The following is a 14,203-nucleotide window of genomic DNA, read 5'->3' as shown; positions in this document are numbered from 1 at the left end:
TCTGGATTTTTGTTTTAGATTCCGTCTCTCACAGTTTAAGTGTACCTATGATAAAAATTACAGACCTCTACATGCTTTGTAAGTAGGAAAACCTGCAAAATCGGCAGTGTATCAAATACTTGTTCACCCCACTATATATATATAAAATGCCTTGCAAAAGTATTCATCCCCCTTGGCGTTTTTCCTATTTTGTTGCATTACAACCAGTAATTTAACAACACAAAATAGTCCAAATTGGTGAAGTGGAATGAAAAAAATAACTTGTTTCAAAAAATCCTAAGAAATAAATAACGGAAAAGTAGTGCGTGCATATGTATTCACCCCCTTTGCTATGAAGCCCCTAAATAAGATATTTTGTCTTATTTCTTGTTTGTTTCACAATAAAAAAATATTTTGCATCTTCAAAGTGGTAAGCATGTTGTGTAAATCAAATGATACAAACCCCCCCCCAAAAAAATCTATTTTAATTCCAGGTTGTTAGGCAACAAAATAGGAAAAATGCCAAGGGGGGTGAATACTTTCGCAAGAGACTGTCAAGCCACATGTGATTCAGAATATGGGTGTGTCACTTGTCCACATTGTTAAATTAAATATCTATATATGCTGTCTGAGTGAATGCAGTTATCCACCACTAGTGAACTGGAGCATCTTGCGGTCCAAAATGCAATGTATAGAACTGATAGGGTACATTCCCGATTCTATATAACAAAATAGAATTACAATTGTACACACATTTCAATCTGAAAGTTCAGAGACGTTGCCCCTTCCTGAATTGACACTTAACTGAGCAGCAAGACAGTCGTTCTATCGCTTCATCAACACTCTGTATTCTCACACTCAAACACAATAAACTGTGTCAACGTAAAGGGGTACTCTCACCACGGAAACCACTTCAGAGCGCACAAGTTCCGCTCAACCGTTTCTCAAACCTGAACAGCCTTATGACACATACAGAGAAACTGACGATATACTCATCAGGGTTAGCAGCGCAGACACTAGTAATGAAATATTATCAGAATGATTGGCTTTATAGTTTAAACTTGAATGAACTATTTAAAGTTGTCCTCCAAAAGCTTGTAAAAGCATATGAACTGAAAAAAAATGCATGAAATGTGTGAGCGGTTGTGTGATATTGGAACCAGGCTTGAGTTAAGCCACTTTGTGCTCAGCTGGAATGGCATAGAGAAACAGAAAAGAGGAAGCTGTGACGAGACGAGATGAGTGTTATAACCTGTCGTTTCGTTTATCTCTACTCTTCCCCGTTCATTCTATTTTTACTATGCAGAGTCGGAGGACTAACTCCAAACACTCTTCAAGCCAACACAAACTTTTGGATGTACTCTGCTCTCCAGTTGCTTTTTCGTTCTTGGTCTGGATGGTGTCTGGATAAGGGTTTCATATATATATATTGAAGGTGAGTAAATTTTTTTACAAAATGTTTTCACATCTAACTTCAACTATCATATACAGTTGAAGTCGGCAGTTTACATACACCTTGGCCAAATATATTTAAACTCAGTTTTTCACAATTCCTGACATTTAATCCTAGTAAAGATTCCCTGTCTTAGGTCAGTTAGGATCACCACTTTATTTTAAGAATGTAAATGTAAATGTCAGAATAATAGTAGAGAGAATGATTTATTTCAGCTTTTATTTCTTTTATCACATTCCCAGTGGGTCAGAAGTTTACATACACTCAATTAGTATTTGGTAGAATTGCCTTTAAATTGTTTAACTTGGGTCAAACGGTTCGGGTAGCCTTCCACAAGCCTCCCACAATAAGTTGGGTGAATTTTGGCCCATTCCTCCTGACAGAGCTGGTGTAACTGAGTCAGGTTTGTAGGCCTCCTTGCTCGCACACGCTTTTTCAGTTCTGCCCACACATTTTCTATAGGATTGAGGTCAGGGCTTTGTGATGGCCACTCCAATACCTTGACTTTGTTGTCCTTAAGCCATTTTGGCACAACTTTGGAAGTATGCTTGGGGTCATTGTCCATTTGGAAGACCCATTTGCGACCAAGCTTTAACTTCCTGACTGATGTCTTGAGATGTTGCTTCAATATATCCACATAATTTTAACTTCCTGACTGATGTCTTGAGATGTTGCTTCAATATATCCACATAATTTTCCTTCCTCATGATGCCATCTATTTTGTGAAGTGCACCAGTCCCTCCTGCAGCAAAGCACTCCCACAGCATGATGCTGCCACCTCCGTGCTTCACGGTTGGGATGGTGTTCTTCGGCTTGCAAGCAACCCTCTTTTTCCTCCAAACATAACGATGGTCATTATGGGCAAACAGTTCTATTTTTGTTTCATCAGACCAGAGGACATTACTCCAAAAAGTACGATCTTTGTCCCCATGTGCAGTTGCAAACTGTAGTCTGGTTTTTCTATGGCGGTTTTGGAGCAGTGGCTTCTTCCTTGCTGAGTGGCCTTTCAGGTTGTGTGGATATAGGACTCATTTTACTGTGGATATAGATACTTTTGTACCTGTTTCCTCCAGCATCTTCACAAGGTCATTTGCTGTTGTTCTGGGATTGATTTGCACTTTTCGCACCAAAGTACGTTCATCTCTAGGAGACAGAACGCGTCTCCTTCCTGAGCGGTATGACGGCTGCATGGTCCCATGGTGTTTATACTTGCGTACTATTGTTTGTATAGATGAACGTGGTACCTTCAGGCGTTTGGAAATTGCTCCCAAGGATGAACCAGACTTGTGGAGGTCTACAATAGTTTTTTTGAGGTCTTGGCTGATTTCTTTTGATTTTCCCATGATGTCAAGCAAAGAGGCACTGAGTTTGAAGGTAGGCCTTGAAATACATCCACAGGTACACCTCCAATTGACTCAAATTATGTCAATTAGCCTATCAGAAGCTTCTAAAGCCATGACATCATTTTCTGGAATTTTCCAAGCTGTTTAAAGGCACAGTCAACTTAGTGTATGTAAACTTCTGACCCACTGGAATTGTGATACAGTGAATTATAAGTGAAATAATCTGTCTGTAAACAATTGTTGGAAAAATTACTTGTGTCATGCACAAAGTAGATGTCCTAAAAGATTTTCCAAAACTATAGTTTGTTAACAAGAAATTTGTGGAGTGGTTGAAAAACGAGTTTTAATGACCATAACCTAAGTGTATGTAAACTTCCAACTTCAACTGTATCACATATCTCCTGTCCATGGTTTAGTAACAGACACATTGTAGCAGAGTCCTTCTTGGACGTGAGCAATGTCTGATAGATTTATTACATTGCATATGTTGAGGTATTGCAATTTAGAATTTTCTTGAACATTTCTAAATGCCTTATTCTACTTGTGGTAACACTGTCTGTTCTCTGCCAGTGGGAAAGTCAATCAACTATTCTACTTTGATATGCATTAGTTTAGACAATAAACGGACTGGGTAACCAACATAGTATAGCTTACTCATGTGTCCACTTATCTTACACAATACTCTATGACGACAGTAAAACACTCGCTTTCCCCCCTCGATTCACATAATGATCCAGGTAGCAGTTTTGAGCTTTTACATTATTTTTCATATCAAGCATACTGTGTGATCGCAAAGCCCTCGTCGTCCTTAATATTCCTAACGCTCAGCTAACCCTCCTAATGCTCGGCTAACCCTCCTATTGCTAGGCTAACCCTCCTAATGCTCTGCTAACCCTCCTCGGCTAACCTAACCCTCCTAATGCTCAGCTAAACCTAACCCTCCTAATGCTCAGCTAAGCCTAACCCTCCTAATGCTCTGCTAACCCTCCTCGGCTAACCTAACCCTCCTAATGCTCAGCTAACCCTAACCCTCCTAATGCTCAGCTAACCCTAACCCTCCTAATGCTCGGCTAACCCTCCTAATGCTCGGCTAACCTAACCCTCCTAATGCTCGGCTAACCATAACCCTCCTAATGCTCAGCTAACCCTCCTAATGCTCGGCTAACCTAACCCTCCTAATGCTCGGCTAACCCTAACCCTCCTAATGCTCGGCTAACCTAACCCTCCTAATGCTCAGCTAAACCTAACCCTCCTAATGCTCTGCTAACCCTCCTCGGCTAACCTAACCCTCCTAATGCTCAGCTAACCCTAACCCTCCTAATGCTCAGCTAACCCTAACCCTCCTAATGCTCGGCTAACCCTCCTAATGCTCGGCTAACCTAACCCTCCTAATGCTCGGCTAACCCTAACCCTCCTAATGCTCAGCTAACCCTCCTAATGCTCGGCTAACCTAACCCTCCTAATGCTCGGCTAACCCTAACCCTCCTAATGCTCGGCTAACCCTAACCCTCCTAATGCTCGGCTAACCCTAACCCTCCTAATGCTCGGCTAACCCTCCTAATGCTCAGCTAACCCTAACCCTCCTAATGCTCGGCTAACCCTAACCCTCCTAATGCTCGGCTAACCCTCCTAATGCTCGGCTAACCCTAACCCTCCTAATGCTCGGCTAACCCTCCTAATGCTCGGCTAACCCTTCTAATGCTCGGCTAACCCTAACCCTCCTAATGCTCGGCTAACCTAACCCTCCTAATGCTCAGCTAACCCTAACCCTCCTAATGCTCGGCTAACCCTAACCCTCCTAATGCTCGGCTAACCTAACCCTCCTAATGCTCGGCTAACCTAACCCTCCTAATGCTCGGCTAACCCTAACCCTCCTAATGCTCGGCTAACCCTCCTAATGCTCAGCTAACCCTAACCCTCCTAATGCTCGTCTAACCTAACCCTCCTAATGTTCAGCTAACCCTCCTAATGCTCGGCTAACCCTAACCCTCCTAATGCTCGGCTAACCCTCCTAATGCTCAGCTAACCCTAACCCTCCTAATGCTCAGCTAACCCTCCTAATGCTCGGCTAACCCTCCTAATGCTCGTCTAACCTAACCCTCCTAATGCTCGGCTAACCTAACCCTCCTAATGCTCAGCTAACCCTAACCCTCCTAATGCTCGGCTAACCTAACCCTCCTAATGCTCGGCTAACCCTAACCCTCCTAATGCTCGGCTAACCCTAACCCTCCTAATGCTCGGCTAACCCTAACCCTCCTAATGCTCAGCCTACCCTCCTAATGCTCAGCTAACCCTAACCCTCCTAATGCTCGGCTAACCCTAACCCTCCTAATGCTCAGCTAACCCTAACCCTCCTAATGCTCGGCTAACCCTAACCCTCCTAATGCTCGGCTAACCCTAACCCTCCTAATGCTCGGCTAACCCTCCTAATGCTCAGCTAACCCTAACCCTCCTAATGCTCAGCTAACCCTAACCCTCCTAATGCTCGGCTAACCTAACCCTCCTAATGCTCGGCTAACCCTCCTAATGCTCGGCTAACCTAACCCTCCTAATGCTCAGCTAACCCTAACCCTCCTAATGCTCAGCTAACCCTAACCCTCCTAATGCTCGGCTAACCTAACCCTCCTAATGCTCGGCTAACCTAACCCTCCTAATGCTCGGCTAACCCTAACCCTCCTAATGCTAGGCTAACCTAACCATCCTAATGCTCGGCTAACCTAACCCTCCTAATGCTCAGCTAACCCTCCTAATGCTCGGCTAACTCTAATCCTCCTAATGCTCGGCTAACCCTCCTAATGCTCGGCTAACCCTCCTAATGCTCGGCTAACCTCACCCTCCTAATGCTCAGCCTACCCTCCTAATGCTCGGCTTGCTGCTGCCCTCTGTCCTTTTTTACCACTCTCTCTCTCTTTCTTTCCCCTCTCATCCCCTCATCCTCCCAGACCTCTTCACCGTTAAACTCTTTCCTACCCCTCTTCATCCACTCCTCCCTCACACCTTTCCCTTCCCCTCTTCATCAAAGTCTTCCCTCTCTCCGTCACCTCCTTTCATCCCCTCCCTCCCTCCCTCCCTCCCTCCCTCCCTCCCTCCACTGTGCCTCTCTCACTTCTCCTCACTCTGTCTGTTCTCTCCCAGCCAGCCCCTATTCAGGAGCCCCTGGGTTTCTATGGTTGCATCCCAAATTGCACCCTATTCCCTATATAGTGCACTACTTTTGATCAGAGGGCCCTGGTCAAAAATAGTGCACTACATAGGGAATAGGGTGCCATTTGGAATGCATCCTATCCGTGGTTAGGTAATCCCCAGCGGCTCCCTGATCCGACTCTGCCTGGGATACTCCTTCGTCCCCCCCCCCCCCCCGTCCCCCCTCTCTTTTTCCCTCTGACTCTTCCACTCACTCATTCACTCAGTCCAAGTCTCAGTGTAGAGCAGCGAGCTGACCAGCTCCAGCTAGTCTTCTCTATGTCGGATTCACCCTTAAACAACTCCTGGCCTTCTTTCTCCAAGATCTGGATGAAACGCTGGTCCTTGAAGAGAGGTAGCTACAACCATCACCTTTTTTGCTACTGCATGTGGTTCTGTCTTCCTTTCTCCACCTTTCTCCTAATCTGAGATTTATGTTATTTTTTTTTGTTATATCATGCAGACGGTGGTCTTACAGTCTCTTCAGATGTGGCATCTTGTCATTTAAGTTGCATTATCTACAGGGTTCTTAATATGGTTGTCCTTGAATGGTTCCGTCTGAACATGCGTCATGTGTGCACGGATTAAAATAAATAATTCTCACTTAAAAATATACATATATTTTTTTGTTATTATCCTAAACTAATAATTATATTATGCATCAGCATGTTTAATGTTGATGTTGAATAATGATGCTTTTGACACATTGGGGCTCTCTGTCTATTGCCTTTGGTGGAACAAGCTCCCTCACGACGCCAGGACAGCGGAGTCACTCACCACCTTCCGGAGACATTTGAAACCCCACCTCTTTAAGGAATACCTGGGATAGGATAAAGTAATCCTTCTACCCCCCCCAAAAAAAAATAATAATAATAAAAAAAAAAGTGTAAAGTGGTTATCCCACTGGCTATAGGGTGAATGCACCAATTTGTAAGTCGCTCTGGATAAGAGCGTCTGCTAAATGACGTAAATGTGCCCTTGAGCAAGGCACTTAACCCTAATTGCTCCTGTAAGTCGCTCTGGATAAGAGCGTCTGCTAAATGACTAAAATGTAAAAATGTAAAATGTGGAGGGCTCAGACAGTGTAATAAATGGATGATCAAAGTGTGTTTCTGTCTTTAAGGGATGTGAGATGACAGGTGTTGTTTTGATGTGTGTCCTGATCACAGATTCCATGTCACATGTATACTGAACAAAAATATAAACGCAACATTCAACAATTTCAAAGATTTTACTGAGTTACAGTTCATATGAGGAAATCAGTCAATTGAAATAAATAAATTAGGCCCTAATCTATGGATTTCACATGACTGGGAATACAGATATGCATCTGTTAGTCACAGATACCTTTAAAAAAATGGGCCTCACAATGGGCCTCGGGATCTCATCACAGTAATTCTGTGCATTGAAATTGCCATCGATAAAATGCAATTGTGTTCGTTGTCCGTAGCTTATGCCTGCCCATACCATAACCCCACCAACACCATGAGGAACTCTGTTCACAACGTTGACATCAGCAAACCACTTGCCCACACAACGCCATACACGTAGTCTGCGGTTGTGAGGCCGGTTGGACGTACTGCCAAATTCTCTAAAACGACATTGGAGGCGGCATATGGTAGAGAAATTAACATTCAATTTTCTGGCAACAGCTCTGGTGGACATTCCTGCAGTCAACATGCCAATTACACGCTCCCTCAAAACTTGAGACATCTGTGGCATTGTGTTGTGTGACAAAACTGCACGTTTTAGAGTGGCCTTTTATTGTCCCCAGCAATCAATGTAATGATCATGCCATTTAATCAGCTTCTTGATATGCCACACCTGTCAGGTGGATGGATTATCTTGGCAAAAGAGAAATGCTCACTAACAGGGATGTAAACAAATTTGTGCGCAACATTTGAGCGAAATAAGCTTTTTGTGTGTATGGAACATTTCCGGGATCTTTTATTTCAGCTCATGAAACATGGGACCAACACATTACATATTTTTGTTCAGTGTATTTTTCCTTTCACCTTAACAATACATCTGTCACGCATCTTTAAAGATGCCATATGACTGTTGGCTAAACTAGTTTCTTTTAGCAGACAGATTCGATTATAATACCCGTGGCATTATTTTACATTATTTTATAGTATGAAGAATACAATTGAACATAGCTGAATAAAATAGAAAGGATATTTTCCCCAAATGATCTCAGAGGGAGTGCGCACATGCAGCTATTCTGTGTGTGTTAAACAGTGAATGTGTTCCACTGTGATCTGTAGGCGAAGGTCTCTTACACCCCTGTTCAGGGGTCATTGGCCTATAGGCTAAGAGTCAGTTGGCCACTTTAGTTGTGATACAAACCTTATCAAAACCTATAGGCCTATAGACTAGCTAGGCTACATGATGCGCGCAACTATGATTTGGAAAGAATGCGAGCACCGTTTCTTGCCTTAGATTGCACAAACCGGGCATCATTCACAAGTGATGATCTTCTCACCCATCAGACTATTCTCAATTTAATCTTTACATATACTAAATATGTGTGAAATTAGATTTAATTTAGAATGGGCCATTATCATTAACCTGTCGGAACGGGAAAAAAGATGGAATCTGTATGCATTTGAATAGCGAATGGAGGACGCTTTTCCCGCGGTTCATTTTCATGTCAGCCAGGTAGGCTGTACTTCTGTTGCAATGTGCTTAATATTAGGAAAGTTGAGAAATAAATATAGTAGGCCTAGCCTATAGAACGCTTATGGGATCCTCCTCTTTTTAATAGAGGCCATCAAAACTTTGTTTTCTCATGCAATTGCATAGCATAGCCTAGCCTATTTGAAATATTGCGCAACATTGGTTTATAGCAACACTATAACCACACAACCAGCTATGAGGAGCTGGCTCTTACTGGGCCCACAGGTGATCCTATTCCGCTCAAACTCTGAAGGCCAGGTCTCTCATGAAGTGTTTGATTTGATTTTCTATTTCATTTGCATTGATGTCAGAGTGATTAGAGGGACAATAGAGCGCTGAGTACCAGGCCATTAGCGACTGGCCGTTAGCAAGTTTGGTAGGCTACTAATGACCATCGGCGGCATCAGAATGCAGTTTTGGAGAAGCCTAGTTACCGTGACTCAACGGTCACGTGGAGTTTGACTGAGGTCATGACTCGTGACTGCCGGTGTGGTGGTAATATGGTCGTCATAAACAGCCCTAGTTATGATCAGTGGCATAAAGTACTTAAGTATAAATTATTTAAAGTACTACTGAAGTAGTTTTTTGGGGTATCTGTACTTTACTTCACTATTTATATTTTTGACAACTTTTACTTTTACTTCACTACATTCCTAAGGAAAATAATGTCCTTTTTACTCCGACATTTTCCTTGACACCGAAAAGTACTTGTTACATTTTGAATGCTTAGCAGGACAGGAAAATGGGCCAATTCACGCACTTATCAAGAGAATACGTGGTCATCCCTACTGCCTCTGATCTGGCGGACTCACGAAACACAAATGCATCGTTTGTAAATAATGTCTGAGTGTTGCAGTGTGCCCCTGGCTATCCGTACATTTTATAAACAAGAAAATGGTGCCGTCTGCTTTGCTTAATATAAGGAATTTGATACTTAAGTATATTTTATCAATTACATTTACTTTTGATACTTAAGTATATTTAGAACCAAATACTTTTAGACTTTTACTCAAGTAGTATTTTACTGGGTAACTTTCACTTTTACTTGAGTAACTTTTTATAAAGGGATCTACACTTTTACTCAAGTATGACAATTGGGTACTTTTTCCACCACAGGTTATGATCAAGGATCATTTTAGCTCAAATAGGCAAAAATCAACTGCCGTATCATGGCCGATTTGTATCTGCTTCTTCATATTTTTTGTTGGGTCATGGGTGATAAATTGACTATGATGAATGACTGTGTAGAAATGAGCAGCCATCTTTGGGTGGTGTGTTGTGGTGTAGTGAACACTGTTAGCTGTCACTTCCTTGTTTATACAGTCTCTTCAACATTGAACTGTCTGGACTCTCAAAAACACATAGCATTGTCATCAATGTTTATGAATGCATTGGCTCATTTGTGGCCTATCAATACGGGGAGGCTAAGGTACATCTATGTTGTTTCTAAGTTGTTTCAATTCACAACATTTACATTTTAGCAGACGCTCTTATCCAGAGCAATTAGGGTTAAGTGCCTTGCTCAAGATTTTTCACCAAGTTAGCTTGGGGAATTGAAAGAGCAAACTTTTGGTTCCTGGCCCAATGCTGTTAACGGCTAGACACATTGCTTCATACTCTACTACAACTGTGGTTAACTGTGTTGCTAGTTTGTCAAAAGCTCTCTCTCTCTCTGGCCCTGTAGAGGTCTGTGGACTGGGTGTCTACATGGGGGGAACATACAGAACAGACAGACCTGGCTGTAATTGAGCCAAAGTACTCCAAGAGACTGGGAGGCCCTTTGTTTAATCTCCCTAGATGCATTAAAGATATGAGAGGCCAACCATAAAAGGCTATGGCTGCTGATGCTACAAGCCCAGGCAGGTTTACACATAGCCAGTCTCTCTCTCTCTCTCTCTCTCTCTCTCTCTCTCTCTCTCTCTCTCTCTCTCTCTCTCTCTGTCTGTCTGTCTGTCTCTCTCTCTCTCTCTCTCTCTCTCTCTCTCTCTCTCTCTCTCTCTCTCTCTGTCTTCTCTCTCTGTCTTTTTTTCTCTCTCTCTCTCTCTCTCTCTGTCTCTCTCTCTCTCTCTCTCTCTCTCTCTCTCTCTCTCTCTCTCTCTCTCTCTCTCTCTCTCTCTCTCTCACGGTAATGAATGCATTGGCTCTCTATTCTCCCTCTCTCTCGCCCGCCCGGGACATTGTCATTCCTCTGGCCTGAGAGAATGATTTACGTTAGAAAATATATCCACGTTGCACTCAGCAACCACAACGATAATTTGTTGGCCATGCCGTTGGGTTGCAGAGAGGAGCAGAGAGCAGGGTCCTGGTTTATAGCATCAGCAGGCCTGGACGTGTGGAGTGGGTTGTTTCCAGTCTCCAGTGTGGCTGGGGTTTGTGTGGTCTGGTTTTCATCTTTCCTGGGCTCAACACTATGGGAGTTATCCACTGTTCAGTTTAACCACAGCTCCTCTCCTTAGACTGGGGGCTGGCTGTGTCAGCAGGCCTTCTACAGATAGGCATCTCTCTGAGACTGAACATGAACAGCTCAGAGATCAAATTAATAACTTAGTAGACTAATAAGACATAAAATTGGCTGATAGTTAGTGAGTAAAACAGTCTAGCTTTGTTCATTTTGAATTACAGAAACACCAAACTTTGTATAATTTGATCTGACATATTACAGACCATGCAATAGATACAATTGTGTAACAAATGTGGTAAAATAAAATACCATCTCTACACATCATAAGCAGCTTTTTGCAAATCCCGTCTTTTTTTGCATATGACATGGAGCAAAATGCAGGATCATAACAGGTTGCCCGTGGTAACAGTCGTTTGTGACATCATGTGAATGTGTGAAGAATCTGTTTATGCAACAGCAATGTAAAGGTGCTTTCTCAGAGAGGGGGTACAGCTGGTCTGGGGTTATGCTTGTACTGGGACCGGGCTCTGTACCGACAGGTGGTTGGTGGCACCTTAATTGGGGAGGACGGGCTCGTGGTAATGGCTGGAGCGGAATCAGTGGAACAGTATTAAATACATCAAACACATGGTTGATGCCATTCCATTTGCTCCGTTCCAGACATTATTATGAGCCGTTCTCCCCTCAGCAGCCTCCACTGTCTGTACCTCATGGGTAGGCTTCACTGGTTCCTCTCGTACCAATAACACACTCAAGGAAGATTTCTATCTCAGTAAACTGATATCTGTACTTGGCCATATAATACTACTATCAATCAATCAATCAAAGCCTCAGCAGCAGATGTCACAAAGTGCTATACAGAAACCCAGCCTAGAAGCACAGTGGCTAGGAAAAACTCCCTAGAAAGGCAGGAACCTAGGAAGAAACCTAGAGAGGAACCAGGCTCTGATGCCCAGCCTATAGGGTTCAGGTATGGGTTGATTTTTTTCTCCCTCTTCATCACTCCTCACCTCCACCTGATAGCTGATGTGTGGTGAGCGTTCTGGCAAAAATGGTTGCCGTGCATCACCCTAATTAATTAGGCCTGAGAGCAGGGCTATCCTCATGTTGTTTCAAACAGTTCCACCGTCCTCCATTCATTGGCACCCAATTATCAGGGCATATACCTGTAGCACAGAACAGCCCGCTTGTTTTTGGTTAAGTCATCATGGGTATGATTGATTAATTGATTGATTTGACATGACAGATGTGTTTGTTCCTGTGACAGGATCAGAGTGTCAGCCCTGTGTGAGTGTCTCAGAGGCGTCGTCGTCCTCCTCCTCCTCCCTGTCCCCAGCCTCCATCGCTGAGGATGTCTTCTTCAACAGCGTCACTGAGGAGAAGGTAGAAAGGCTTTCTTCTCCTTCTATTCTCTGTCATTCTTTCACTTTCACTTCATCTAAACAGGGCCTCATCTGAACGTGTCAAAACAACTCCTTCAAGCCCTAAGTCCTCTCTCTCTCTCTCTCTCTCTCTCCCCCTCCCTCCCCTCTCTTTCCTCCCCCCTCTCTCTCTCTCTCTCTCTCTCTTTGACCCCTCTCTCCTTCCATCCCTCCCTCCCACCCAGGATGATGAAAGTGACTATGAGAATCCAAGCCTGGATGAAGATGTAGATGTCAGTGTGGTGGATCTTATGGGTTTAAGCTGTTCCTCCATTGACTCAAACTATTACAAAGACCATCAGGGGGTGCACTCTGTATCGGCTGCCCCTGAAACCAGCCCTCCTGCCCTGGGCTTTCCCGGTAGATATAGAGACAGCCCTCAACACAGCTCCCAGCCCAATCCACATCCCTACCAAGAGACCGAAAACAGATCCATACCCCATCGCACTATTGTGGTCACCCAGTTCAACCCTAACCTGTTGCAGTCAGGCGGTGCCATGGACGGCTATAACAGTGAGTCGGTGGACCCTTTGGTAGTGGTGAGCACCATGGTGAATCTGAATGGACCAAGGGGACAAGGGGACGTGATGGATTCTGACCCGGAGAGCTTCCCCATCCTGGTCAGGTCCATGTCCACATCACGCAGACACAGCTGTGGCATGCCCCTGTCTCCCATCAACCTAGGGAGGAGGTAATCATAATCATAATAATAATATGCCATTTAGCAGACGCTTTTATCCAAAGCGACTTACAGTCATGTGTGCATACATTTTTACGTATGGGTGGTCCCGGGTATCGAACCCACTACCCTGGCGTTACAAGCGCCGCGCTCTACCAATTGAGCTACAGAGGCCCACTCTCTCTCTACTCAACTCACTGTTAGGTCAGTCTGTGTGAACGGTATGGCAACAACCTGTCGTATTAGTCTGATTATGTTGAACGTTAATCAATGATATAACTGTCTAAAAAATCTTAAGCTAATTGCTGTAAATTCCTTACATTTAACAAACAAATAGAAAATAACGGTGCTACACATAGAATTGTTAGGAATTTTTGCATTGTAATTTCAGAAAATGTCCATAATATATCTGCAGTAATAGTGGAATGATAGTGTTTCACAGTGTTACTTACCCGCCAGTGTTGTGATTAGCTGTAGCTCAGTTGGTAGAGCATGGCGCTTGCAACGCCAGGGTTGTGGGTTCGATTCCCACGGGGGGGGCAGTATGAAAAATGTATGCACTCACTAACTGTAAGTCGCTCTGGATAAGAGCGTCTGCTAAATGACTAAAATGTAAATGTAATGTTCACCTATTGATTTCACCCGCCGGCATCTGGTCAAAATGAGAAAGCTGTTTTGACGTTGTGGCTGTGTTATCTAGTGGAAAGCTCCCCCTCCCCACATGGCGGAGATTCTCCCCTAAACCTTTTACTTTCGGTTTTGGTCCACCAGCGATGTAGAAATCACTCTGTCATTTTCTGGTTGCTAAAATTCTCGCTCAATTTCAGTTTATGTGAGAAAACAAGCACTAAATAGTGTAGGGAATCATTGTACCATCTAAATCGCTGTCAAATATATTTCCAATAACAACAAAAAATATCGTTTTTCCAGCTGTTTGAAGCTGGTGGACCAAAACCGAAAGTAAAAGGCTTAGGGGAGAATCTCCGCCATGTCACGGGAAATGGGATGCGGGGGAGGGGGAGATTTGTAGCACCTTTAATTGTACTTCTGTAGTGACAATATCGA

At 43.6% G+C, this 14,203-nt stretch overlaps 1 protein-coding gene across 1 annotated transcript in view; it reads left to right on the top strand.

Moving 5' to 3' along the window:
* Window positions 1-1,292: 1,292 nt before the first annotated feature.
* Window positions 1,293-14,203, top strand: part of LOC121534130 (rho guanine nucleotide exchange factor 18) — a 107,411-nt gene continuing 94,500 nt past the window's right edge. The window contains exons 1-3 of the mRNA XM_041840609.2: window positions 1,293-1,414; window positions 12,306-12,421; window positions 12,645-13,150. Coding sequence (XP_041696543.2) covers window positions 12,711-13,150 — 440 coding nt within the window. The 5' untranslated portion in view covers window positions 1,293-1,414; window positions 12,306-12,421; window positions 12,645-12,710. The remainder of the gene's footprint in view (window positions 1,415-12,305; window positions 12,422-12,644; window positions 13,151-14,203) is intronic.

Source organism: Coregonus clupeaformis, chromosome 20 (assembly GCF_020615455.1).
Source record: "Coregonus clupeaformis isolate EN_2021a chromosome 20, ASM2061545v1, whole genome shotgun sequence".
Taxonomy (NCBI): domain Eukaryota; kingdom Metazoa; phylum Chordata; class Actinopteri; order Salmoniformes; family Salmonidae; genus Coregonus; species Coregonus clupeaformis.
Note: the sequence above shows the minus strand (reverse complement) of the source record. Positions and strands in the feature narration are given on the sequence as shown.